This window comes from Phasianus colchicus, chromosome 1 (assembly GCF_987193195.1).
Source record: "Phasianus colchicus chromosome 1, bPhaCol1.hap1.1, whole genome shotgun sequence".
Taxonomy (NCBI): domain Eukaryota; kingdom Metazoa; phylum Chordata; class Aves; order Galliformes; family Phasianidae; genus Phasianus; species Phasianus colchicus.
In genome coordinates this window covers 72420118-72445919 of record NC_143436.1, presented here as the reverse complement: position 1 = coordinate 72445919, position 25802 = coordinate 72420118, and the positions used below count along the sequence as shown (strand labels likewise).

Sequence of the window (25802 nt, the reverse complement as noted above, 5' to 3'; positions counted from 1 at the left end):
GCCAAGGTCACTTCTGTGTTGTTCATTAGAGGCAATGGTTGTTGAAACAGCATATCCATAATACACGCCCTTGCCGTTGGGTAAGTGGCAGATGATCATGCAATTGTCACACAGCGGGCTGCTAGGTATATTTGGCACTGACTGCATGGTGGTTCTCTTGCCTGAGCCGACCCCTGTAAGTCAGCCTGAATGCCCAAAAGAAGCAACAGCCGAAAAGGTTTCTCCTCGTCTCCCAGCCATGCATGTTTCCCTTACCGCTGTGCTCACGTTAATTAATTAATGCCAAAACCTCGTCAAGCAGGTTATGTCTCAGATGGGTGCCACTAAACAAAAAGCAGCAAAAAAATTGTCTGGCTTCTTACAATCTGGAAAAAGATTCTGAAGGCAGACAGATCTGTAATGCCAGGGTGAATCAAGTCTTGGAAAGTCTTCTTTCCATTAGGGAATTCTGTATTACTGCTCCAAGACAACATGTTACCTCAGAAGAAATCCGCAGAAATCCAGAGGCACCAGAAACTCTCAGAGCTTCAAGGTTCATATCACACCTCAGTTGCAGCATCAAAGACGGACACATCATCTGTGGCAGGATAAAGCTTCGTGTCGGTTACTATTAGCTCTCCTTCCGTGAGAACTTCCTTCCAGTCCTGATCTGCACCGAGACACCCAAAGTCCCTATCAAGTGCATGAAAATTAGTTTTAAACTCTACTTGGCTAACATGGCATGTGTGATATTGAGATGGTAGTAAGGCCTGACTTCCCCAAAGCTAAGGAAAGCGCTAAGATTGCAGCTACAACTACCACTCAGAGATTGCACAGTTTTAGCTGAAATTCAGGCTTAAATTTTTTAGTAAAAAAGGACAAAATGCCAGGCAACTATCCACACTAAAATAGTCCAAACCAGCAGTCAGCTGATGTCTGGTTTCAATTCACCTAGTAATTCCAGGAAACTCTGAGGGAACATACTGAACACACTGCTACTATACTGAATATTAGCATGCTCAGAGGGAACTTCACAGAAACTCTACTAGAAAAGCAGCGTCCCAGGAAGATTCAGATAGCTGTGCATTACAAGCAGGTAATCTTCTAATTTCCGTGAGGAATCATCCAGGATTTAAAGCGGCTGCATTTCAGGCTGTATCTTCCAAGTAAGCTGTCAGCAGATCTCTTGCTCCCAGGGATTCTCCAGCACGGTTTGCAGCACAGCATCCCTCCACCCAAAGCAGACAGACTTTGATTGATAAGCTTATTGCTAGCAGTGAGGACACATTTATGCCACTGAATGAACAGCCGCTGCCCTCCTTATAAGTCGCTCCGTCATTGGTGAATTTGGTCTCATCACATCACGCTCTCTCAGGAGGCACCTGAAAAAGGAGAATAAGTAGCAGGAAAACAGGAAGAAAGCCACTGAGTACATCATCTTTCCCATAAGACTGTCAGCAAGAGCCCTACAAGAGCAGGAAAACAACACCTAAAGACCTGCTCCTGATTTCCTTTACTGAAAACATTTGGCCTTGGCAGTGAGATTAGGCAGAAGACTGAAAATGAGCACTCTAAGGGCACAAAACAGTCATTCTGATATTTTATCTACTACTCATGTTTCAAAAAGACTTCAAGAGGCAAGCAGGAAAGCTTCACATTGTCCCCTGAGACAGGCACAGCAGGCTCTGTTAAATTTGAACAGAACTCTCAGCAGGCCAGTGAAGATCTACGATTTCTACTAAACAAAACTCTTGTGATTTGTACTAAAGCAAGCATGCACGTCAGAATCGGTTCATCCTATTTTCCAGTAAAACAGCTGTTATCATTACAATAACCTTGATTTCCAGCAGGTCACTTAGGTGTCCATTAAGTATACAACCAACTGGCAAGATGCCACAGTTTAAGACAGAACATCTGAAAATCAACTGCCCTTGAAAATACGAACGAATCATCCACACTGTAGGACTGCACTTCTGGAACAGACAGCTATCGCACTTTCCATCTTAGTTAAGTGTTACTACATTTAACGTGAACGCTTGTGTGTAATTTCAGCACGGACGTTGTTTGGAGGTGCTCTGCTCCATCCTGATTCTAAAACAGTACTATCACCACAGGAAGAAAAAATGACCAGGAAAAATACTCACTTAGCGAGGTTTTGTTTGGCTTGGGATTTACAATTTAAAGCAGCGTGAATCAAGAGCTGGCTGAAAATATCTCTCTGAAAAAAGAAGTTAGTAAAGATCTCAGTTAATAAGTAACTTTGAAAGTACTGCTGGTTACAACGTCTCCTTTACCAACAGCCCCCAAGGGAAGTTTTCCTGTTGATACCTTGAATACCTAACACTGCTGCTAAGTGTTGGCAAACAGGATTCAGTCACAAGCACAGTTCGGTCCTTCCCTCTTCTAGGAATCAAGGGCTCTTAATAATGAAAGCACTTAAGGGAGGCTACTGAAAGTGGACTGAGTCACATCTCCTATTGATGTCCTTTACCTGAGCATTACTGCCTCCGAGCTGGACGAGTTGGTAACGGATCGGGTACAGCAGATCTACAGCTTTGTCACAGTTTCCATTTTCAAACTCCACCAAAGCCTGCAATAATGGCAACCCCACGCCAGGAGCCAGAGAAAGCTCATGGTCTTCGCCAGGTTCTCTGTACAACGAGAAAGTGATTAACTCTCATAAATCCAATCAGAAAGATGCATATTTAATGCCAGCCTGGCACTGCCTGCAGAAACAATTATTTTTTGACTCAACCAAGCCTGATAGTTCAGGTACCACACTTACACGGTTACTTTTGGTGAGGTATTTTACTTTCACCTTTGTATTACCCATCAGTCAATCAGATTTCAGTCTTCTGCACACATTCGCACGTGTCACAAGCCCAAGCCTTTGCAACATATCATCTTGGCTGGGAAAAAAGCCAGAGAACTCTGCACTAATTTTAATACTGATCAAGGTGTGAGTGAAAATCACAACATTCTTAAGGTGAAAAGCTTCAATGCACAATTCCTGCAAATAGGTGAACTCGGAAGCAAAATTCTCAAGAACTATTTCAGCATTGCTTAGAAATCCATTTCCCACACAGGGACTATGACAGTCTCACTACCAGCTAACGCTTAGTTCCTTTCAAAACAGAGCAGAAAGAACCAACGCAGACAGCTGACATACACTGCACAATGTCCCTACTGTTATACAGGTGAAATCCTTTATCCACTGCACGTATCATAACTTAGTGCGAACACACAGCTACAAAATACAAAGCAAACGTTCCGTTACTGTCTGTGACAAACACAAGAGATTCTTAACACAAACAGAAGCCCCTCTAGACATTAACTCATAAATATAATTATAGGGATGACCTAAATGGACACTGGTCCATTTAAACCAGGCCTGACCCAGTGACACAGTAAAGCAGAGAGGATCGTGTGGGAGCCCTTCTGCAAGACAGAGAAGTCATCACTCAGATGCTCAGAGGCCAAAATATTTATTCAGTACAGGACTGTAATTCACTCAACCTACTTGGCAAGTTCTTGAAGAGTTGTTAAAAGCTCATGAGTAGTTTTGTGGTCTTTGGCTCCAAGTGAGGACATCAGCATGTGTGCATCATTGAAAAGAAGAACGTGATCTTTGGTGTGCTTCTTTGCACGCTTGAGGACATTGTCCCACCTGTCTCCAAGCTTTACACCTATGAGTAAGAGATTTTTTTAATAGAAATAACACGGGCAAGAGCATTGCTTAGTAGTATGTGTCAGCATCACGAGCCATGGATAGCACTGCTACTAAGCTCAAAAAGGCAGTCTGTGATGTGGCAAAGTTCTATTATAGAGTAATGTGTAGTTACAGCCTGCCTTATCCAGGCAAAGGGTTCACTGACTGTCAGCAATTTATCACCAACATTCTAGATTGCATTATGTGAGGATCTCCCCCACACTTGTAATGGAGAGAAGAATCAGAAGAGCAGAAGTGAGAAAGCTTGTGGAATCACATAAAGACAGATAAATAGGTAAAACTAAAGCAGAGCACGTGAGCCAAGCCAAATAAGAAATTCATTCCCTACTCTGCATTGGCAGGCAGATGGGAAGTTCAGCCATTCCTAGGGAAGCAGGGTTTAATGATGTGTAATAGTTTCTTGGGAACACAAACAATCTAACTCTGAAAACGTCCCCCCTTCCTCACCCTTTCCCCAACTTTTATTGCTGAGCAACATCTCAGGATCAGCTGTATCCTGGCTGTGTCCTCTCCCAAATTCTTGCGCGTACCCCAAGCCTATCTGCAGGCAGAGCAACATGAGAAACAGAGAAGGCCTTCACACCACCACAAGCGCTGTTCTGCACTGGCTGTAATATCTGAGACATCAACACTTGCTCTGCTCACGGATTCACAATGCAGCACTGCAAGAGTTACTATGCAGAAAACTAACTCTATCACAGCCAAACCAATTCAGCTTACAATTACTAATTTCACACACTGGGGCTTTACTCAAGAGCAGAATGGCAAGATTTCTTCTGTAACACTGACCAAGCTTGCTCTGTAAGTATCTTTAAACACTCTTCTGTCACGCCTGAGTGTGTGTTGGAGGGGGAGGCAAAAAGAACACTGTTCTCCATACTGTTTAATAAGAATTACAGTTGGATATACTACCTTCCAGATGCAGCCTGTACAGCATCGAAGAGCTATCTACTAAATCCAGCATGCTTCCACTTGACAGGAACCGGGGAGCTATCTGTAATCACAAGTGCTCATAAGGTGTGCTACCAGGAACTTACTCAGATAATCAAACTTATGTGCACAGTACGAAAGTAACATTATGTTTTCATTCAATCCAAAATACCTGTCTCAAAACTGCACTGCTAATTGTTCCCACATACAGCAATTTCTAATGAAAAACGCTTCCTTATTGCTTCACTTGTCTTGTTTTATCTGTTATCAAGTTCAACTCAGTAAGCACAGAGGGTCATCAAATTAGGTTTTTTTTTGTTTTTTTATTTTTTTTGTTTTTTTTTTTTCCCCCTAATCTTATGCCATAAATATTACTTCACTATGCCAGAGTTGGTAGACAGGAGTTTGCACAACAACTTTATTAGTGACAACATTACTTTTACAATCCTTACAAATATATGTTATCCTACCAAATTTGATTTTATTTACTAAGATTGTGTTGAAGTCTACACAGTACAGAACCAGAGCATATGAACTAGAAATGCAAAGACCTGCTTCTGTTAATATCCGAAGTGCAAAATCAATTATTCGTATGAATAACTTGACTTTGTATGACAAACATTTTACATTCTTTTAAAAAGCTTTCTCTTTTTTCCCCTCAAAAAAAAAACCAAAAAACCTGAGACCTAAAGAACACAAATAAGAGAGACACAGGTTTTTGGGCATTTCACCTGGTGAGATATCACTTTCCTAACAACAGATGTAAGTATTACGTATGCACAGCACACTGTGGTAGGTTTCAATTGCTTGCAGAAGGAAGAAAACACATATCACAATCTGAAGCATGCCCTTCAATAAATATAAAAGACTCACATGGTTGTCATAAATTGTCAAAGCAGCCTCATATTCCCCCTGTAAAAGCAAACAAGGACCGTGTGATTAATATTCTGGTAGACTAAGCAAGAGTGATGGGTAGCAACCAAAGATAGAAATACCATTAAGAAATGCCATAACATTACTTCACTGTCTCATGACATCAGAAAAAAAAAAAAGAAAAAAAAAGAGAGAAAAGACCAAGATAAAGCAGGATTTACTAGCTAAAATAACCAGTATATTTAGTTTTCATTCAATAATGAGAACAAATACTGGTGCGTGTTACACACGAGAGAGAAAGATGAGGTTTCATCTCTTTCTCGTCTCCTTTTCAGAATTCTCAGCTAATGTCAAGAGCTATGCTTTCTATGTCATTAGTACCAAACATAAGCAACTGACACTATGTTCTGACCAAAGGATGGCACCACTTCAATGAAACTGGGTTCAATTCATTAAGGAGACAAACGTGACAAGGACTAAGCATTATAAAGTCCAGGGAAATTCTGCATTGCAACCTGATATGCTGGGCAAGTTGCAATCGTTACAAAACAGTTTCACTAAATTCTACATCACTTTAATAATAGAGATTAGTGTCTTTTTTTTAGTTAGTGAATTTTGAGGTCAGCAACTTCGTACTGAATTTCAAGAGAATTTTCTCTAATTTTTTTTCTAAAAATAGGAGAGATCCAAGTTCATATTTCCATCAAATAATTGTGCCAACTGTAATCAGTGAGATTATTTCATCTTCAAAGATGGAAAAATCTCACAGCAATCCTTCAACATTCTAGCAAAGATGGATTTTTGTTCAGTGTAATTAAAAATTGTCAAAATAATGGTACTACAGCACTACCTTGTAAAAACATCATTGTGCTTTTTTATAACAATACACCTTGAAATACCTGGAAAAAAAAATCCCTATAAATGCTAGGATTGCCTTTTAACTAGCATTGGATGAATTATTGTCTGGACCAAAAATCATCCATATGAAAATATGTCATACCTTTTCTACAAAGTATAAAGCCCAGTGCCAGTAATTATGGCAAGCAAGCATATCACTGCCCTGCAAAAAAGCAAAAGGAGAGAAATCTTACGATTTACAGAATAACTTTTCATTTCAACATATCTAGGCAGATTTCTGCTTTCCTCTCCAACAAGCGACTGCTTCAAAAGACAGGACAGACAAGAACTTCACATCAGCTGGCCTACAGGAAATCTCTCATTGTTACACTCGCTGCTTTCCAATTCAGGGAGACGCTACAAAAATCAAAGTTTCCCCCAAGTCTTTTTCCATAAAAGAACTGCGCTTGGCTGCCTCAGGAGAATTCACTCTTCTGCAGCACTCCTTAAGGAAAAAAATCCAAAAACTATCTATCACAAGAGTAAGATCTGCCTCCTCTAACATGTAAGGATCGTGGCTGAGGTAATGTGGCTAGACAGTACATAGGAAAGGCCCGCCTCATGAGGGCCTTCATCCTACTCACCTAGATTTCCATCTCAGATTGAGTAATCACTTCTTAAACTTACGTCTTACTACTGACTACAGAATAGATACCAAACACGTGGGCAGTTCCTCAGATGAGATGAATATTCCCTGAATGGTACCAAGCTTGCACCATACTTCCCAACTGACACCAGGAGTTCAAATGCTCTTCCCTAGCCTGTACTTCATACGAATTAGAACATGAGATTACCTCACTGAATAAAACAAAACCCCTCTTCTCTTTCTGACTTGTAGTTCTGAATGAGATTAAATTGCTAGGCAAGAACTGGCCTTCCAGAGTGCTCAAATCACTAAACAGAAACAGGCTATGAGAAATTACGGCAACAGTTCTGGAGAAAAAACAATCCCACCTAAGACTAAGCCATACTAGCACAGAGGTCCCTCTGCTGACCTGATTTAACCCCTCTGATTTTGTGCTCAAACACATATAAAATGATAGGCAACTGCGTTTCTGTGAGATGAACAAAAGAAACTATCCTGTAAAGAACACCTGCACAAAATCTCAGGCATTTTCAATTTGGCATCTGAGTAATCTCAGTAATGATGACTTGAAGTACGTGCCTTTCGTAATAGAAATTTTATTGCATCTTGCTTCAAAATCGACATGATAACAGCACCTCAAGTGAAGTTTTCTACTCATTAATGAAACTTGCGGTGCTTGTAACACGTACAGACAGAAAGGAATTAGATGAAGAAGAATTGCAGGACTTGGCTGGAGCAGGCAAAGATGACCTAAAAAGTTATTTTTCAGAGATGCTGTGACAAAACTTACCTTCCAGCTGTCTTCTGTTTCCTTCATGAACGCCAACCCTTTCTCCACCTCTGCTTTCATTTCATTTACGTGAGCTACAGTATGAACAGACCACGCATCTGTCCGATCTATATCCAAAGCCTAAGAATGAAAAATGGAAAATGTCATGATTCTCTCAAACTGGCAAGTAACCATTTATTACTGGTGACGGGGAAACAAGAGACTAATTTTATTTGCTGTATGTTAGGTACAACCCCATACTGCTCCAACCAGCTACGCTTGGAAGACTGATTTGGACAGAAAGGAAGAAAAAGGGAGCACATGACAAACAATTCTAAAAACATTTTACCATCAAGAACGGGCAGTTTACCTCACGGGCAACCTCCTCTGCACGATCAAAAAGGTTTGTTTCCACGAGTCCAAAAGAGTAGTAGCCCTTCACGTAGCTAAGCAAAATGGAAAGGAACAACACTTTACCCATTTAGAACTAGATTTAAGCAAGGATTGAAAAACATACTAGAAACAGCATTTAACTCAAAACAGTCCTTGCAAACTACTTCACAATACTGAGCAACAGGAAGAGCTCACGGCCTACCTATTATAAATGTGTGTACTTAACAACAGACCAACCCTCCCTCACGCCCAACAGATATACTAAAAACGTGGAAGGTACTGACTGCATGGCCAAAAGCATCACGTGGAACCGGGAACACAGCTTTTTCAATGCTGAATTGTAGCTAATGGAGACAACATTTAGACTCAATGCCTCCATTCCTGCAGTTAGCCTCAACCACTGTTATGCCATTTTTCAAATACAGTGTGTTTTGTAACAAATTGAATGTTACCAACAAAGGAAACAGAAAGCACCCACAAGTGACTTCAGATTTATATTTCCAGTGTGGTGAGTGGGAGACACTCAAAGGCCACACATATGACTGCAGCCATCTGCACTTTCTTCACTGCCCATGACACACAAGCACCTTCATGCCACGTGGCTTTTTCAAATCAGTTGAAGACAACGTAAAAGCAAAAGGCACCATCATTAAGCAATAAAGACCCAATGTCCTGAGAAGCTTGGCTGTTCTATGTCCTATGAACATACCCGATGCAGTCATTTTAAGAAATATTTAACTGATACTGTATTTGCAGAATCACACAGGGCAAAACAGTACAGGATATTTTTCTTTTTCTGAAAATATCAGCTTAGTTTTTGGTTTCAAACTCAAAAGGCAAAAAAAGTTTCTAAAACATGTGGAGTGTAATGCACCTGAGGAATAAAGATTTGTGGGTGTGGGTTTTATTTTTTGGTTTTTTTTTTTTAATATATAATTATTTTTTTGCCCAAGTATAAATTCAGATGCAACCCCACATGCCTATCAATTTGAGGACACACAATAATTGCCAGATTTTTAGATAACAAGGACAGTTAGGTAAAGGGGTATTTCCCACTGCTTTACAATTAATTAGACAACAGTCAGCATGCACCTCTGTAGCATCGTGCCAAAGAAATTTACAAAAACCCAGTCCAAACTGCTAAGACCTACTTCCTGAACAAATGGCATTAGCATATATAAGAAGAACAAAGGATATCACATTTTCTTGAGTTGAGATAACTCTGATGACACTGCCTTCTGTGCCTTGAGACTGCACGATGCCATAGTTTCATTACTAGGTTAATATTCAGTCTACATTGTCTGCACTGTTTGTGGAAGAGAAAATTCTGTCCTGGCACTCAGGAAATGAGCACACAAGAGCCTGAAGGCATTTTGCCACTGCCTTTGGTGAGGACACAATTCTACCTTAGGCGTTACATGACACGTGCCTTATTTGACAGCAAAAATCACTAAATGTGCCACCGCTCACTTCTGAAAACTGAACAAAACAACCTCACTAACAGTGTCAGCAGGGAGACAGGGGAGATGTTCAAGCTGGTGTCACCTATAATTCACTCGACTTCATTTATAAGCTCTAAATCTTGTCTACACTTCCGTTTCTAACAAATCCTATTATTTAGATGCGTGGAACCTAAAACCTAGAAGTATGCATACATCAGATACAGAGCAATTTTGAAAATGAAGCATGACCTACCTGCTCAGAGGAACATCAGGTGTCCAGAAGGGAAAAACCCGAGCAACAGAATCTCGCATTTGTATTTGATATCCTAAGTAGAAATAAGTGTCATGGGAAAATTTGAGGGCTAGCAAGTCAGTTGGATGGTTCTGTAGAATCTGCTCCCATACATCACAAGCTTTTGGAAGCTGCCTATAAACAAAAGTTTTGATCGTTGAAAGAAGACATGCATACCTGCCCCTGCTGTTAGTTCTAAACTCCTGCTATTCTGAAAAAGATTCAACAACAAATGCCTTTTTCTTCTTGAACAAATTTTAGTTAAGTTTGTTTTTTTCTTTAAGAAACAACGACATTATTTAAACAGGGCACTTACTAGGGAATCACATTAAAAAGCATTCTTACAAAAGCTGCAAAAGGCAAGGAAAAAGAGACAAGAAGAGCAACAAAGTTGAAGGGACTGTAAAACAAGACATTTCAGGAGCAACAGAGGGAACAGGCTGTTCCGTTTGGAACTCCCACCTGAAAGGAGGTAGCAGTCAGGGGGCTGCCAGTGGAACAGGTAGCCCTGGGAAGTGGTGGAGTCCCAACCCCTCCACTCCCAGAAGTATTTACACTAGAGAACCTGGTATAATGACGGAACTTGGTAGTTCAGCCTGATCATCTTGAAGATGTTTTACAGGCTAAGTCATTCTATAATTTGATAATTAATCCAGAGTCACAGGCACACAGACACCTTTGTTCCAATGGGAACTGAATCCATTCTAGCAGGGCTTCAGTAGCTTCCTCTTTACCTTTGCTATGAATTATGTGAGGTAAAGCCACGTTCACTTGTTTGATGAATTATAAAAGTGAATGACTACTTCTCTAGAGTGCAAAGAAATTCATCGTACTGAATGGAACAATAATGCTTCACAGAACTGCTGATAACTAGCAGCTCCCACTCTACTTCCTGACACTAGGAGCACTGGAACAGGTTGCCCAGAGGGGCTGAAAAGTCTCTTTCTATGGAGATATTCAAGACTCATGTGGACTCATCTGGTGGTGGACTCAACAGTCTTTCATGGTCCATTCCATCTCCAGCAATTCTGTGAAAAGGACGTTTGAGGATTTGCTTGTGGTTCAAAGAATGTATTATATTACAGCAGACCTTAGAGTAGTTGTACATAAAAGTATCTCATTTCTAAACCCTTTACTCTGCTGATGTAATTAAGACAGATTTAAAAAAAAGAAGTGCTAAAGATATGACAGAGGCCATACTGAACTTCCCCTCCTACAGCACTGATGGCCACACAATTCTGGGAGACAATAGAACAGTAACAAACACCTGATCCTGATTTTTGCTACATGACTGGTTAGACTGCTAGCACACAACCCTACAAGGCAACACCTTGACCTCTGATAGCTTAAGCTCTTCACAGTACTTTTTGTGACAAGAAAGTGGAGAACAGAAGAGCAAATGGGACACAGCGTGAGGCAGCAGTACACAGCAACAGACAGAAGGCCTTGCATGACAAAACCAGCTATTGTCCTCTTCCACACAGGCCCAGCCACTTACCCACTGGCAAACATGTCCAAGGCCAATACGTGAAGCTTCTCCCGCTCAGTCAGAGGCTGAGATCTTGACAGCGTCATCATTGTTTCCAGCGCACTGCCCAGATCTTTGTTGAGCCGCACTGAGCTTCCAGTGCCAATAAGCTCCAATCCATTAGCAATGACATGTCCCATTACTACGGAAATCAACAACTGACATCATGAGCAGCACAGAAATGCACATAATTCGTCTCTATATGAGCATCAAGAGGTTTGGGTTGGTCTGGTTGAAAACGGGTCTCATTTGTAGTCAAAGACTCATAAGTTCAACTTTTCATTGCCCTTCATGACAGGCATTACAAAAGACTTGAGTGAAAAACATGGAAACATCACCACAGCCTGCTCTCCCTTCTAAAGACGAACGACAGAATTTTATACCACATACCAGTTGCTACTTGCCAAAATGAGGTACAGCGAACACAAAGAAACAGGATAGAAGGGCTGCTCCAAAAGTAATACCTCCCATTTTATTACACTGATCCACAATGTCAGAGGCAAACGTTGGTATAGCAGTAGAACTTTCCAGCCAATATTCTGCAACATATTGTTGTTGTGTGACAGATGGCAGCAGAGGGGCAGTCAGATAAAGCGGTGTCTGACATGGAGGTGCGTATGAAGCAAAGCTGTGTCCCTGAATTGCTCCACGTGGAAGCAATGGCAATTCAATTCCATTGAATCACAGAATCACAAGGTTGGAAAGAACCTATGAGGTCATCTGTCCAACCGTCCTCCTTTCACCATTACTACCACAGCTACTAAACTTATCACTCGTAGCACCTCATCCAGACACCTCTTGAGCACCGCCAGTTACAGTGACTCCACCACCTCCCTGGGCAGGCCAGTCCAGTGCCTGACCACTCTCTAAGAGAAAAAGTTTTTTCTTACGTCTAGTCTAAATCTCCCTTGGTGCAACTTGTGGCCATTTCCTTGGGTCCTATTTGCTCCCTTGGAGAACAGGATGACCCCCCTCCTCATCACAACCTCTCCTCAAGTTGTGAAGTGCAAATGAGTTACGTCAAGCAGGTATTCCCTTTACGATAGCGCTGGGTGCATGGGGGATCACTCCACCAACACACACACTGAGAGAAGCTGTGACTACATATTTAAAGGTATAGTGTATAAATATTCACTGTCTCCCAAAGACACGGGCAGAAATTCCAAGAAATAATTAACATCACTGGTGGTCATGGGATGAAGGCTAATAGTCATTCTCACTGTAAATTTCCAACGTTTGGGCTACCCCCTTCCATATCAGTTCCCACTGGTGTAGTGTTGAGCTGAGGCATCTGTTACAGCTGCTGTATCTTCAACAACAGGACATCTATTCTAACTTTTTATCTTCACCTGATGATAAGTTTCACGGTCTCCACATTTCATTCCTGAGTTTCAAGCCTCCTCACCATCAGCTTGTAGCCGTTCAAGTTATGCGAAAGGCTGTTCTCGTAACATGGAAAAGCTGATCTCATGATCCACTATGATGAAAAACTGTGTTTTGTAGCAGAAAAAGAGTTACATTAAATTGTGTCATTGTGCTCCTTGAATCCATTGCAGTTTAAGTGGAAATAAACAGGAGGCATTACTTTTGGAGTGATTTACGTATCATCCAGCACTTCCCATGCTAACAGTTAAAGGTTACACTTACCAAAATTCGGATCCGCAGCCTTTAACTTGGAAAGACACCCTTCAATGCCTCCTAGATTCTCATCGTTGCGCCACGTTGCATACTGCAAAAGAGAGAGACAGTGCCAACGACACTGGCCATCTTCTCATCCTCCCACAGAATGACAGAATGGCTTGGGCTAGAAGGAAACTCCAGATTTCAAACCCCCTGCCACTGGCAGGGTTGCCAACAAGTCCAACATGCACCAGATCAGGTAGCCCAGGGTGCCAGGCAGCTTAAAGTTAAAGGAAGCAAGACAAAAGAGAATCTTTACACTTAGTACACCGTTTTCTCATCTTCCAGACAGTCAGAAATTCAAAAATCAGCCACAGCAAAGACTACTTGGTGCACAACACCCTCCATTCTCTTGCTGTTGCTTTATGTCATACCTGGCTTAGCGTAGCATCAAATAGTTTACAGGCTTCATTGCTAGCGGTGGACAGCCCAAGTCCAGCATCCTGCCAGGCCTGCACCAGAAACAAAAAAGAACTGCTTATTCCATGCACTGCTTGTCCAAACGCAGCCACAAACTTCAAAAACAATGACTTACTGATGCTTTTCAACTATTTTTTTGTTGTGTTCCTGTGCTGCACAGACAACTTGAGCAGCCACAGAAACATTTTCTGCAGCCGTAATTACAGATGACATTACATTACGGCAATCAACTCCGTTAGCTGTGGTTACCAGTGGGGAGGAAGAACCAACACATCATGAACGGCAAAACTTAACAGGCTACAGACATCAAAATGCAACAACGGTTCTCAACCCATTATGGTTCCCTTTTGACAAGTTTCTCTGCTGCAGGTGCACCTCACGTGGAATTGTCACATGCTGAATTTAGGCCCTGGTTCTCTACACGTGACAGCAGCGCAGTGTTTTCCCACACAGGATGGCAACACAACCACAACTTTGTCACCTCACAATCTCAGGTGCTTCTTTTCCCAACTTAATCACACATTGAGTGCCATCCTTGTCAAAGCTTTTAGGTAGACTGGAAGACATTCTTTAAACAATAGTCTAAAGCTTTCCCTCCGAAATGTGATTACAGGCTCACATTCCAACCATTCAAGTACCGGAGAGTTCACATTACGCCCTTGCAAGTACTCTACAACATAAAATCACAAACTTGGTTTTTCTTTTTTTCAGGCGTGAGTTCAGAAACAGCAAGAAGAAACTGGCCGAGAGAGCAGCCAAGCCAGGGCTGCAGCTTGCAGGTTTCCTGGCTCCCCCCAGAGGGAAGGGGCAGGACTCAGCCCGCTGCTCCAGCCCCAGGGCGAGCGAAGCTCCCCGAACCGCGCCTCTCGGGACGACCCCGGACGAGGCCGCACGAAGGCAGGGCCGGCTCCTCGCGCCCCTCCCAGCCTCAGCGGCCGCAGCTCCCAACCGCGGGCTCCTTCCCCGGCCCCACGCCCCGGCGGCGGCCGAAGCAGGGCCTGCTCGCTCTCGCCGCCCGCTCTCCCGGCAGCTGCGGGACCCGCGGGCACAGCGGGCACAGCCGCCCGCCAACCTGCGGCCGCGGAACGGCCCCTCGGCTCGGCGCGGCTCCGTCGTTGCGCCGCTCCTTTCCGGCCCAGCCGTACCTTGCAGTCCCTCAGCGGTGCCATGGCCGTCCCGCAACCCCTTCTCAGCCTTCGCCCGAGCGACTCCGCGCTTCCCAGAGCACGCAGGAGAAGGGGCCGGGCCGGGCCGGGGCGGTCTGCGGGGCGGGGCGTGCGGGGCCGCTCCTCCTCTCGGACCGCCGCGCTGAGCGCAACGCGGTGCCTGCCGCGCTGTGTGCGGTCCGTGGCCCCTTTGGGCAGCCCGTCCCAGGGGCCGTCTCGAAAGCCGACGTGGTTCTTCTGCAAGCCGCGCCATGGAGGAGGGCGGCAGGTACCGGTCTGCACGCAGAACGTTCTGGCCGTTGGCTAATAATTGGCGCTACGCAACCGGCAGCCGCCGGCAGGTCACGCCGCAGGACGAGCGCTTTCCCTCGCCCGTCGTCCGGCCATGCCCACGCTGCTTTTTCTGCTCCAGCTGCTCACCTTTGCCCTGCAAGCCTTGCGAACCTTCTCCCCGCGCTTGCAGCCGGCGCCGCTGGCGGTCACCTGCCTCGGAGCTCGCGGACGCGGCTCCGAAGGGCTCAGCGGCGAGGGATGGCTCTCCTGCCAGGGCAATGGCAACTTGCGACTGGGGTACCTGCCAGCCCCGGAAGCGAGAGCGGAGGCAGAGAGTAAAGGGAGGCAGCCTGCCTCCCCGCCGCACTGCCGCTGGTACCTGAATTGGGATTGGGTGAAGAATACTTTCTCCTGGTCAGGTCAGTTCACGCTCCCGACATGCCTCTCCCCGGGAAGCGCTCTCCGGCCCGTGGCCCCCAGTGTCATGACAGTGCAGTGCTCGTCTGCCTCATGCGCTGCACCCGAGTGCCTTTATCACAACTTGAACGTCGAGATGTCAGCAAGGTGGGCCACCCAGAGTAGCTCACACGCGTCCCGCGATGGCACGAGAAGCGTCGCATGTCTGTTCCGTTGCTCTGCTTTCCCCTGGGATCCTGAGGAACACCAAGGGTTCGTGGCAAAAGTGAGTAGCAACCAAAGTGGACTGACACCAGCTCTCCCGAGAGTCAGGGATGACGCTTCAAAAACAACAGAGCTGGCAGTGCTTCACCAGGAAGCAGCCTGCAAATTAAACTCGGTTACGATTCAAAAACCTCCTCTTCACACCTCTGTCATACGCCAGAAAAAGGGGACAACGTTTTACCTGTATGGCAGAGGGGACTGGAACCTCCGCTTGTCCATAAAGGCTCAGTGGATATTCTATGCTGTGAAGGACATGAAAACCAATCCAGACTGGGACCAACCTTTAAATATATCATCGATGCACGGTGTCAACACAGTGCAGTTAACGGTTCCCAGCTGGACCTTGGATTATGGAATGTATCAGGTCTATTTTACTGATTCAGAATACGTGCTCGGGACCAAGAGATCCTTCAGTAACACAGACAGAGTTTTCCTCGAGATAGAGAGAACTGATCTTGTGGCAGGCATTGCAGGAGGCGTCTTCCGGACAGTGGGCTTTTTTGATAATTGGACTCTTGATGGCTCTGTGTCCTATGACCCCGATTCGCCGGAACGACTGAAGGGAATCACGTTTACGTGGTACTGCACTAAAAAGCTATCGGACTATGAAAGCATGAGAATTGGTGCGGGAAATAAGTGTCATCCAGCCCAGAGGGATTTGAGGTGGCTGACATCTTCAGGAGCTGTTCAAGTGGTCGCACCGGAATCGCTGCCGGGAAACACTGTCTACCACTTCCGCTTAGTCATTCAAAAGGACAGAAGAAAGAGTTATGCCGACCAAAGCGTGAAGGTGCAGTCTGGCTTCTCACCTCTCCTGGATGTGGCGTGCCTTGAAAACTGTGGCAGCGCTGTAATTCCGACAGAGAGGTTTACGTTGTCAGGCAAATGCCTCAACTGTGGAACGAGCAGCCAGCCAGTCTACCACTGGTCGCTTTGGTTGAAAAATTCCACAGGAATTAGCTTTGACTGGTCTTCCAGAACCACAACAGGTAAGTCTGATGCTTATCTTTCTGTACATGCTTTGACTTTTACCAGTACTGCAGATTAATCATACATACTACTACTAAAAGTGATTTTAATGTGGGTTATTTGGCTTATCTTGCAGCTTCTGCGCTAAACTACATCGAAGCCGCACCAATGCTCCCAATACCCAAGGCTCAGTTGAGGGAAAGCCTGATTAAGGCAGCCCTGAATGTTTTGGTTGAGAGCACCATGGAAATTAACCAAGCGGTAGCCTCTCTTTTTAAAGTCACAGAGCGACCTGAGGAAGTGAATGCTCGATCACAAGAGATTGCCATTACAAAACTGACTGAAGTAACCGGGGTCTTGAAAACACAGAGGAACGAGAGCCACTGGTCTGAAGAAGCAGAAATTCAGACCAGTGGAATACTAAAATGCGTGTCCAACATCCTGAGAGCTGCTCTTCTGCATCTCAGGAAGGTCAGTGTTGGTGCAGTCAAGCAAGTCTTTTCCATCATGGAAAACTTAACTGAGATTGTCTTCCAAGGCAAAGTCCCTGGGGAGGAAGACACTATCATGGAAACCAGCAACTGGAAGGTCACTCTGATGAAGGACAAAAGCTGGGATGTTGCAAATGCTTTCTCTACCACAGAAACCTGCAGGAATTATTTCTATCCAACACTAAAAAATGGAAACTCTTCAAGATTGTCTTACGATGCAGTCATTTCCACTGCCCTGTTTGAGTTTGATGAAAACCCTTTCCCTTGGTTGAATTATACTTCAGAAATTGCAACAGACATCTTGGGCTTCAAAATGACAGAGACCAAGGCTAATGGGGATCTGCTAGGGATCCTGCCTGAAAAAGCAAACGTTCTTATTGCAAGGAAAGATACCAAATCATCAACGTTTCAGTTAGCAATGGGACCTGATAAAACACAAACCTACACAACCGGAGGATTTAGTCTTGAAGTGAACAGAGATACCAAGGTCGTATACATCCAGATCCTGACAAAATTAGAAGTGGCTTTCCAGGTGCTAGTGTTTACAGGCACTAATGTCACTCAGAATTTTCCCATTGCCTCTTTTGATGCTTTTCACAACATGACAACTGTGGCAAGCAAAACCAAGGCAGTTGATGAAGAGTGTTATATCAAGGCTCCTTACATCATCTGCCTCCCAGAGTCAGTGCTGAAAGTCGCAGCTCAAGGAAGCGGTGCCCAGAGCCGGAAAATTTCCATCGTCTTGCTGACCCCCTACATCACCAGGTATCCAAACATGAGGCTGGTGAGCATACACATTTTTAGCGATCACTGCTTGTTTCTGGGGGGGGTTCAAAATCAGTGGAGGGAAGACATATGCAGATTTGGTTCCCTGACCAACTGGCAACGGATACACTGTGTCTGCAGCATGAAGCGGAGTCACAGGAGCCGGTCAGTCCTCACTGCCCCAAATACAACCAGACTTGACATCAAGTTCCTGGCAGCCAAAGTCATTGTTACCCCCAACACAGTAGATCTTAAAAGAAACCTAATAGCAGACATCCCTAAGAATCCCGTGACTCTTCTAACAGTGCTCTTCATTTTTTCAGCCTACTTTCTTTTGTCTCTCTGGGCCGTGCGAAAAGACAGGGCTGAGATGGTCAGCAAAGACAAACTTATAGTTCTGCCCGACAACGACCCCTTTGATAAAGTCAGCTTTTTGGTCACTCTGTACACCGGCAGTCGCTGGGGAGCTGGAACCAAGGCAGATGTTTTTCTTCAGCTCATCGGGCAGAACGGCACAAGCGATATCCACTGCTTACGGCATCCACAGTTTCCTGCTTTCCGTCAAGGAAGCACTGACTGTTTTCTCTTGACTACGAAGGAAGACCTGGGAGACATCCGCGCCTTCAGGGTCTGGCACAATAACAGAGGCCCATCGCCAGGCTGGTTCTTAAGCAGAGCCAAAGTTGAACATGTGTCTGCTCGGAAGACCTGGTTCTTTATGTGCAGGAAATGGCTTGCCCTTGACAAGGGAGATGGCTTACTAGAAAGGACATTTTCTGTCACCAGCCCAAAAGCACCTCTATCCAGAAAGGACTATTTTTTGATTGATCTGGCCAGTGGTCTGAAAGAGGGCCATCTGTGGCTCTCTGTTTTTGCCCAGGTTCTCACTGGCACTTACAGCAGGCTCCAAAGGTTATCTTCCTGTCTAACAATATTATTATTAAACCTGTTTGTTAACATTATGTTCTTTAATGCTGACAAGAACGAAGAATCTCCAAGACACCTGAGGTACTTGAGATCAATTGCCATTGGCATTGAATGTGCTTTGATTACAATACCCGTGGAAATGATTATAATGGCCTTATTTAAGTATTCCCAGAAGAAACCAGAGAGAAGTTTGCAAAAGAGGAAACTTTCAGAAACGTCAGCACAATCTGGTAGCATTAGTTCCCCGGAGAACGCTCCTGCTCACAGCAATTCTCAGGGCCCGACACATTACAGAAAGACGAGAAGCCAGGGAGCTCCCCAGAGCAGCGGTAACTTCCCAATTTCAGAAGGAGGTGCAGGAGACAGGAAGCAAACAGAAAAGATTTCCCCTCCAAAGATTAAGGCCTGCCAGAGAAGACTACCGTCAAATTCCAATTTCAGCAATAACTACGCAGAAGAAGCAGGTAACTTGCAGGAAGAAAGCAAGCTACTCAGCGTTACCTCTGTGCCTTTTTGCAAGAGACCACCCATAGTTTTCAGTTGGTGGTGTGTCTATCTCTCATGGGCATTAGTGATAATTGTAAGTGGGATATCGTCATTTTTCATTGTCCTGTATGGTTTGTCTTACGGCTACCAGACTTCGCTGGAGTGGCTTTTAGCGTCGGCAACCTCCTTTATTCAAAATGTATTCTTTGTTTCAGTCATAAAAATCAGTTGTTACTCAGCTTTGAACACAATTCGTCCAAAATACTGCGAAAACATTCCATGGTTTACCCAGGATTTCTCTTCTGAGATTAAACCAGATAAGGAAGCAATGAATGAAGAAGAGATGCGAGAGAAGCACTTTAAACTTGCGCAGATCAGAGACACCAAGCAGTATAAGCCTTTAGAAGACGGGGAAATTGCAAAGATGCTGGAAACGGCAAAAATTAAAGTCAAGGCGTTCGTTTTCATAAAAGATGTTATCGGTCACCTTGTTGTGTTAGCAATTGTCTTACATTTTGCTTATTCTACTGAGAACACTAACAGTTTCCACTACAACCAATTTGTTCGGAACCAGTTCTCTCCCAGACTCCCTGCTGTGCTTAAGCTAGAAGATATTTACATGTGGGTGAACGACACCTTCTTGCCTTTGATCCACAACGACGTTCAGCCAAGTTTTCTTGCCGACAGCTCATCCAAAATCATCGGTTTGCCCAGGATGAGGCAAGTGCGGGCTAAAGGTACTGAGAAAACGTGTTTCTACCTTCACAGCTTTGTAAATAAATTTGTGATCAGTAAAAGCCACTGCCTTCGCAAATATGGCAGGGACATCGAAGAGAAAGGTGACTATGCTGGCACGTGGACAGAAGTTGCCAACCGTTCTTTTTCCAAGGATACCAGCAGTTACCATGGGTTTACTTACCAACCAAACAGGACTCCCTGGACTTACTTCTCATACGGAGATTTGCACACATATGGACCAGGAGGATACACGTTTTACTTTTTCCCTGAAGAAGGAAGACATAATTCAACAACTAGGCTGGCTTTGCTACAAGAGAGCAACTGGCTTGATGAAAAGACCTTGGCTGTGATCATCGAGCTGACTATGTTCAACTCTGATGCAAATCTCTTTTGCAGCATCTCAGTCGTATTTGAACTGTCTTACTTTGGGATCATAAGACCAAGTTTGTCAGTGCACTCTTTTTCTGTCCCCATTTTCCATCAGCAAACAAAAGGTCAACAGTTGTTTTTCCTAGCTGCTGTTGCCTTTCTGCTCGTGTACATTGCAGACAGCCTCTACAGTGTGGTCCAGGGAAAAAAATACACTAAAAATATTTCCAGGACAATCAGCTTCATCTTAAAATCGGCATTCTTCCTGCTTGTTCCCTTCCAAGTTTTCAAGTTCAAGATGGGAGCAGATATCGTTCATTTTTTCTTACTTTATCCAAACAATTTCATTCCTTTTCATGCAGTTTCTCATCTAGATCAGAATCTAAGGAATACTTTGGGCTTTTTGGCATTTCTTGCAGTTTTGAAGACGCTAAAGTATTCTCAGTTATTTTGCGAGGTGCGTCTGGCTCAAAGATCAATCTTGGCAGCCATCTCCTCTATGGCCTTTGTGGTGGTGGTGTACTTCTTTATCTTTATGGCTTTTGGCTACCTTGTGTTTGGCAGTGTTTTCTGATCTGTAGAACGGCCAAAAGAAGTGACCCCAATCTTTGCCACGATGTGCCCAACGGGCAGGCTGAGAGGAGAGTTCAGTGACTTTTGGGCCTCAAGAAAAGAAAAGTAAATGGAGAAAAATGGTTTATCTTGTAATAAGAGCAAAGCAAGATTTTATATTCCAGACCACCTCTACTCCAACATTTATGTTTCAAATAAATGTTTGTAAATTATTTTCTATTTGTTTTTTCATTGATTTTGTAAGATTTACACTTTTGTTACTGACTGTACTGAGATTTTCTCAGCTGAGACAAATTCTGCTGAGGATATTTTGCACCCATTTCAGCGCTCCATGTTGCAGGGGTGCAGACTGCTGACCCAGCTGGGAAGGTAAGCCCCCAGGCAGTTGGTTGCTCACTGCCTATACAGCAGGATGGGCAGGGAATTGGAATGGCAAAGCAAGAAAAAAAACATGTGGGTACAGTCTGTGAAAGATGATTTTCTAAGCCCCTCTCTCTATTCCCCCTAGCTCAACGCTTCCTTTGTGAGGCCTTTTTTGGTGATAAGACTCTACCTGAGCACTGGGAATTATCTAAGGGGGGCAAGTGGTGGGTGGCACTGTGCCACAGTACTTGTGCTCATGATTGTAGAGATAAGCAGAAGGGGGAGGAGCAGCCCTTGTTGGGGGTGTGGCTTGAATGAGCTGACCTCTGCAAAAGGCAGCAATGCTTGTGCATGACAACAAAGGCACCATTCCCTGCTGGCTTACCTGGAGGGCCAGGAGCATCCCCTTAACAGAGAGAAAAGAAGAAGGAAAAAAAGCAACTGAGAAGCAGGGGACAAAAGGTCTCCACCCACCTAAGTACTTTGGAGAGGAATTCCCCAAGAAAAGAAAGCACTCTGGTGGAGGAATTCCCTAAGAGTAAGAAGCTCCTTAGGACAAAAACCACTGGGCCTTGCTTGCTGCCACCTTCCTGGCTTTCTCCCATTCCCCATGGTATTTGGGCAAGTTCCTGGCATCAGTGCAAAACTACGAGCTATGCTGGGAACTTTGCTGGTGACTTTCTCTCTTCCTTTCTCCAAAGACTCCTCGCTTTTATTTTCACAATTGCACTAGATAGCCATGCTGCTTAGCTTTTACAACTAGGGCAGCCTTTGCCACCGCTATCATCGTCTGATGTGCTGGACACTGCCTGCCTGCCCAGGCAGGTCAACACAGGTAGGCAGCAGGAACAATCACAGACCCATAGTAAAAACAAAAGAACACATTTATTTTCCATTCCTCTCTAACCAGAGCGTTCCCTAAGCAACACCCAGGCAGAGACACACAAGCTTAGACACAGGCAACACTGAAATCCACTAATTCCAGGGAGTCACCAGTCTGCTGCTCGTGCCTGTTTATCAAGGATTTGCATGAGTGATGTCTTCCACTGTGCCCTGCTCTTCAATGGGCTCTGATCTTTTCCACATCATGACAGGGAGGTCCAGCACATCCCACAGGGTACTTCAAGTATAAGAAACACCTGTATTGTCCGTACACGAATGTTCTACTTGTCCGACATTCCATGGTCACCAGAACTCTGCGAGGTTTTATAATAGCCTTACTTAAGGACTCCCAAGATTAACTTTTATCTTGTAGTCTGAATAAAAAAGTCACAAACAGAAGTCCACCCTTTCTATCTGGAAATCTTACAAATGAGTGGGAACGCTTTGGCAAGAGACCACTCACAGCTTCTTGCTGGTAGTGCGCCCATCTCTCATGGGCATTAAGTGACAGCTGTAACTGCAGTATCATCATTTTTTGTTGCACTATTAGTGTGTCTTATGGCTATGAGTCTTCACTGGATTGGCTTTCAGGATTGGCAACCTCCTGTTTTTATGAAAGATTTTTTCTTTTGAATCCTAAACACCCTTTCTTTTTACTTGGCTATGAGAACATTTCTTCCAAAACACTGCAAAAACATTATATGGCTTACCTAGGAATTTTATTCTGAGATTAAACTGGATAAGGAAACAATGAATGATGGTGAGATGAGAGAGAAGCACTTTATACTTGTCCAGATCAGAGACACCAGGTAGCATAAGCCTTTAGAAGTTGAAAAAAAACTATGAGGATTTAAATTCAAGGCAGTCACTTTCAAAATGGACATCGTTAGTCACCTCGTTACAGCACTTATCTTCAATTGTGCCTGTTCCTGTTGGAGCTCGGCGGGAGACAAACACATGACCACAGAATTGATCAGAAAGTCTCAACTTTAATCAGAAGGTTGCCATCCAGAGGGATCTGGGTGAGGAAGCTCTCCAAAGGAACCTCATGAAACTCAACAAGTATTTAGTCCTGCATCTGGTCTGGAGAGGAACAACTCCATGTACCACCACATGCTAGAGGCCACCAAGCTGGAAAAAAAGGACTTCAGGGTCCTGGTGGACACCACGTTGAACGTGAGTCAGCAGCGTGCCCTGACCACAAAATAGGCTACTAGCATCGTGAGCTGCATTGGGTAAACTATCAGCAGCAGGTTGAAGGAGGTGATCCTTCCCTTCTACTCAGCCCTGGTGAGGCCACACTTGGAGCGCTGTGTCCAGTTCTGGGTCCTACAGTGAAAAAGACATGGATATCCTAGAACAAGTCCAACAAAGGCACATGAAGCTCTTGACACTTATACATGTCTTGCCTGTGCTTTCCTACACTCTCATTTCAGGGCACACCTCACAGCAGCTCTCACAGATGCCTGTTTGCAAATGAAATTTAGACATGGTTGTGTAAGTAATTTATACCTGGTTCTTTATGGAGATGAAGTTTGTAAGAAGACGCAATGTCTTTTTCAAGACCAAAGATGTAGTTAAAAATAATCTTTTGGTCACGAGCCTTTCTTCAGGCCTTAGATCAGAGAGATTCATCAGTGTCACAGAGTGGGCCATAGGGGGTTAAGTGACATAAGTTACATTTTTCATTCTAGCTTACTCTGACTTAGGAACTTGCCACGAATTGGGGATATTGCTGTTAACACAGAGCTATGGCAACCCTGGTTAAAAAAATAATGAAGTTATTTCTTATATTCAATCAGTAGAGGACAGGCTTTAATTACATTAACGATGTATGAGATCTATGTACATGGTTTATATCTGTATATATTTTCATAACTGTTTAACTAACTTGGAAAGTTAATTTAGCCAAATTCTGTTTTACGTGTCAGTTAGGAAGGGAGTTAGAGGCCCGAGGAAGACTTCAGCTCAAGCTGCTCTGTAGTGGCCTTACCTTCTTGTACGCTGGCTTCTTCCCAAAAGTTCTGTTATACCAGATGCAAATGGCGGACAAAAATAAGAAAAAGCCAAGAGGGAGAGAAATCAAGTCACAGTTAGCAGAGAATTTCAGTCAGCATGCCGGTATTTCTGTCACTGCTGGCAGAGTGTGATTAATGGTGCAGGAGCACGTGCTGCTGTCACAAAGCAGTCTCTAGGGACACCTGGAGGTCATTCAGCGCTCTCTGGAAGGTTTCCTGCATGTAAGTCATTCAGGAAGTGCGTTTTCTTGGCTGGGTAGGTGAAATGTTACCTGACTTGTTTCTGCTAGCCCTTGCGTTGGGCTCGGGGAGTCCCAGAGGTGATGCTCTCTGATCAGCTCAGCCCTGAGCTCACAGAGATCACAACACCAGGCCACCACGGTGCCTGTGGGCTGTGAAGCCCAGCTCACAGCACTGCGTCTGAAGAAGGAATGAGGCAGTCTCCTGAGACTGCAGTTTGCAATTACTTAGTCAGTTGCTCATTCCTTGCTGAAATTTGGTGACCAGCAACGTTCATTTTAGCAGCTGCAACTAATTTCAGATGACTTTTTCTCTTCGAGCCCTGCATGCATGAGAGGGACAGCCTTTCACATCACAGAATCACAGAACTGGAGGGGTTGGAAGGGACCTCTAGAGATCACCGAGTGCAACCTCCCTTCAAAGCAGGCCCCCTACAGCAGGCTGCACAGGCAGGCGTCCAGGTGAGTCTCAAGTATCTCCAGAGAAGGAGACTCCACAACCTCCCTGGGCAGCCTGTTCCAGTGCTCCCTCACCCTTGCTGTTAAGAAGCTCCTTTGCATATTGGTGCAGAACTTCCTCTGCTCCAGTTTATGACCGTTTCCTCTTGTCCTGACCCCACAGACCCTGAAAAGACGTTGGCCATGTCCCTTTGTCTCTCAGACTTAAGATATTTGTAAACAGTAGTAAGATCCCCTCTCAGTCTTTTTTTCTCAAGGCTGAACAGACCCAGGTTGCTCGGCCTTTCCTCAGAGGGGAGATGTTCCAGGTCCTTTATCATTTTTGCAGCCCTCTGCTGGACTCTCTCCAGGAGATCGCTGTCTTTTCTATGAAAGCCTATAACTGGACACAGTACTCCAAATGAGGCCTGATCAGGGCTGAGTAGAGAGGGAGGATCACTTCCCTTGACCTGCCAGCCATGTTCCTTTTAATGCAACAATACATCCTAGACAAAGACTCCCCAGACCTCACGGTGCCAAGGGAAACCCCAGGCCGGGCCAGTGGTCACCCTCCCATGCTGTGGCCTGCTGAGGCCGCCAACACCCTCAGCTATTAATGCCGCTTGCAGTGTGAATGGCACTTCCAGCCAATTTCCCAGTTTCATTAACATCATTTATAACAAATGGGGTTCAATAGGATAAACTACAATGCATTACTTATTACACTTATTATTGTGACAAGCACAGGTTACAAGACATTCGCTAATAAGGCGCTGCCCCTCGTGAAGCCGAGTTGCGCAGCGCAGCAATGGCTCCCAGTTCTTAGTAGTCCCAAAGCAGCGTGGGATCTCCAGGCCGCGATCGGGGAGGACCGCGGGATCCCGTCCCGAGCAGCAGGCCTTGGG

The 25802-nt window shown here is 44.6% G+C and overlaps 2 protein-coding genes across 3 annotated transcripts; one reads left to right on the top strand and one right to left on the bottom strand.

The window, feature by feature from the left end:
- Nucleotides 1-520: 520 nt before the first annotated feature.
- LOC149919725 (tetratricopeptide repeat protein 38-like) lies at nucleotides 521-14919 on the bottom strand. Of its 2 annotated transcripts, XM_090147582.1 has the most exons (14): nucleotides 14665-14919; nucleotides 13474-13551; nucleotides 13067-13148; nucleotides 11390-11561; nucleotides 9853-10026; nucleotides 8135-8210; nucleotides 7786-7905; nucleotides 6513-6572; nucleotides 5513-5551; nucleotides 4622-4703; nucleotides 3500-3665; nucleotides 2471-2630; nucleotides 2124-2197; nucleotides 521-1361 (listed from the first exon to the last, which is right to left on the bottom strand). In XM_090147582.1, the coding sequence occupies exons 1-14, from the start codon at nucleotides 14686-14688 to the stop codon at nucleotides 1268-1270; spliced, it is 1401 nt and encodes a 466-aa protein (XP_090003708.1). In that variant the 5' UTR covers nucleotides 14689-14919; the 3' UTR covers nucleotides 521-1267. The 2 variants fall into 2 exon arrangements, with proteins under 2 accessions (XP_090003708.1, XP_090003701.1); XM_090147575.1 differs by lacking the exons at nucleotides 13474-13551; nucleotides 14665-14919 and adding an exon at nucleotides 12769-12909 and having other exon boundaries at nucleotides 13067-13141.
- LOC149919724 (polycystin family receptor for egg jelly-like) lies at nucleotides 14827-21169 on the top strand. The gene is given in 3 exon segments (XM_090147570.1): nucleotides 14827-15060; nucleotides 15063-16628; nucleotides 16745-21169. Coding segments are annotated over 3 exon segments (5904 nt in total). The 5' UTR covers nucleotides 14827-14936; the 3' UTR covers nucleotides 20959-21169.
- Nucleotides 21170-25802: the final 4633 nt, after the last annotated feature.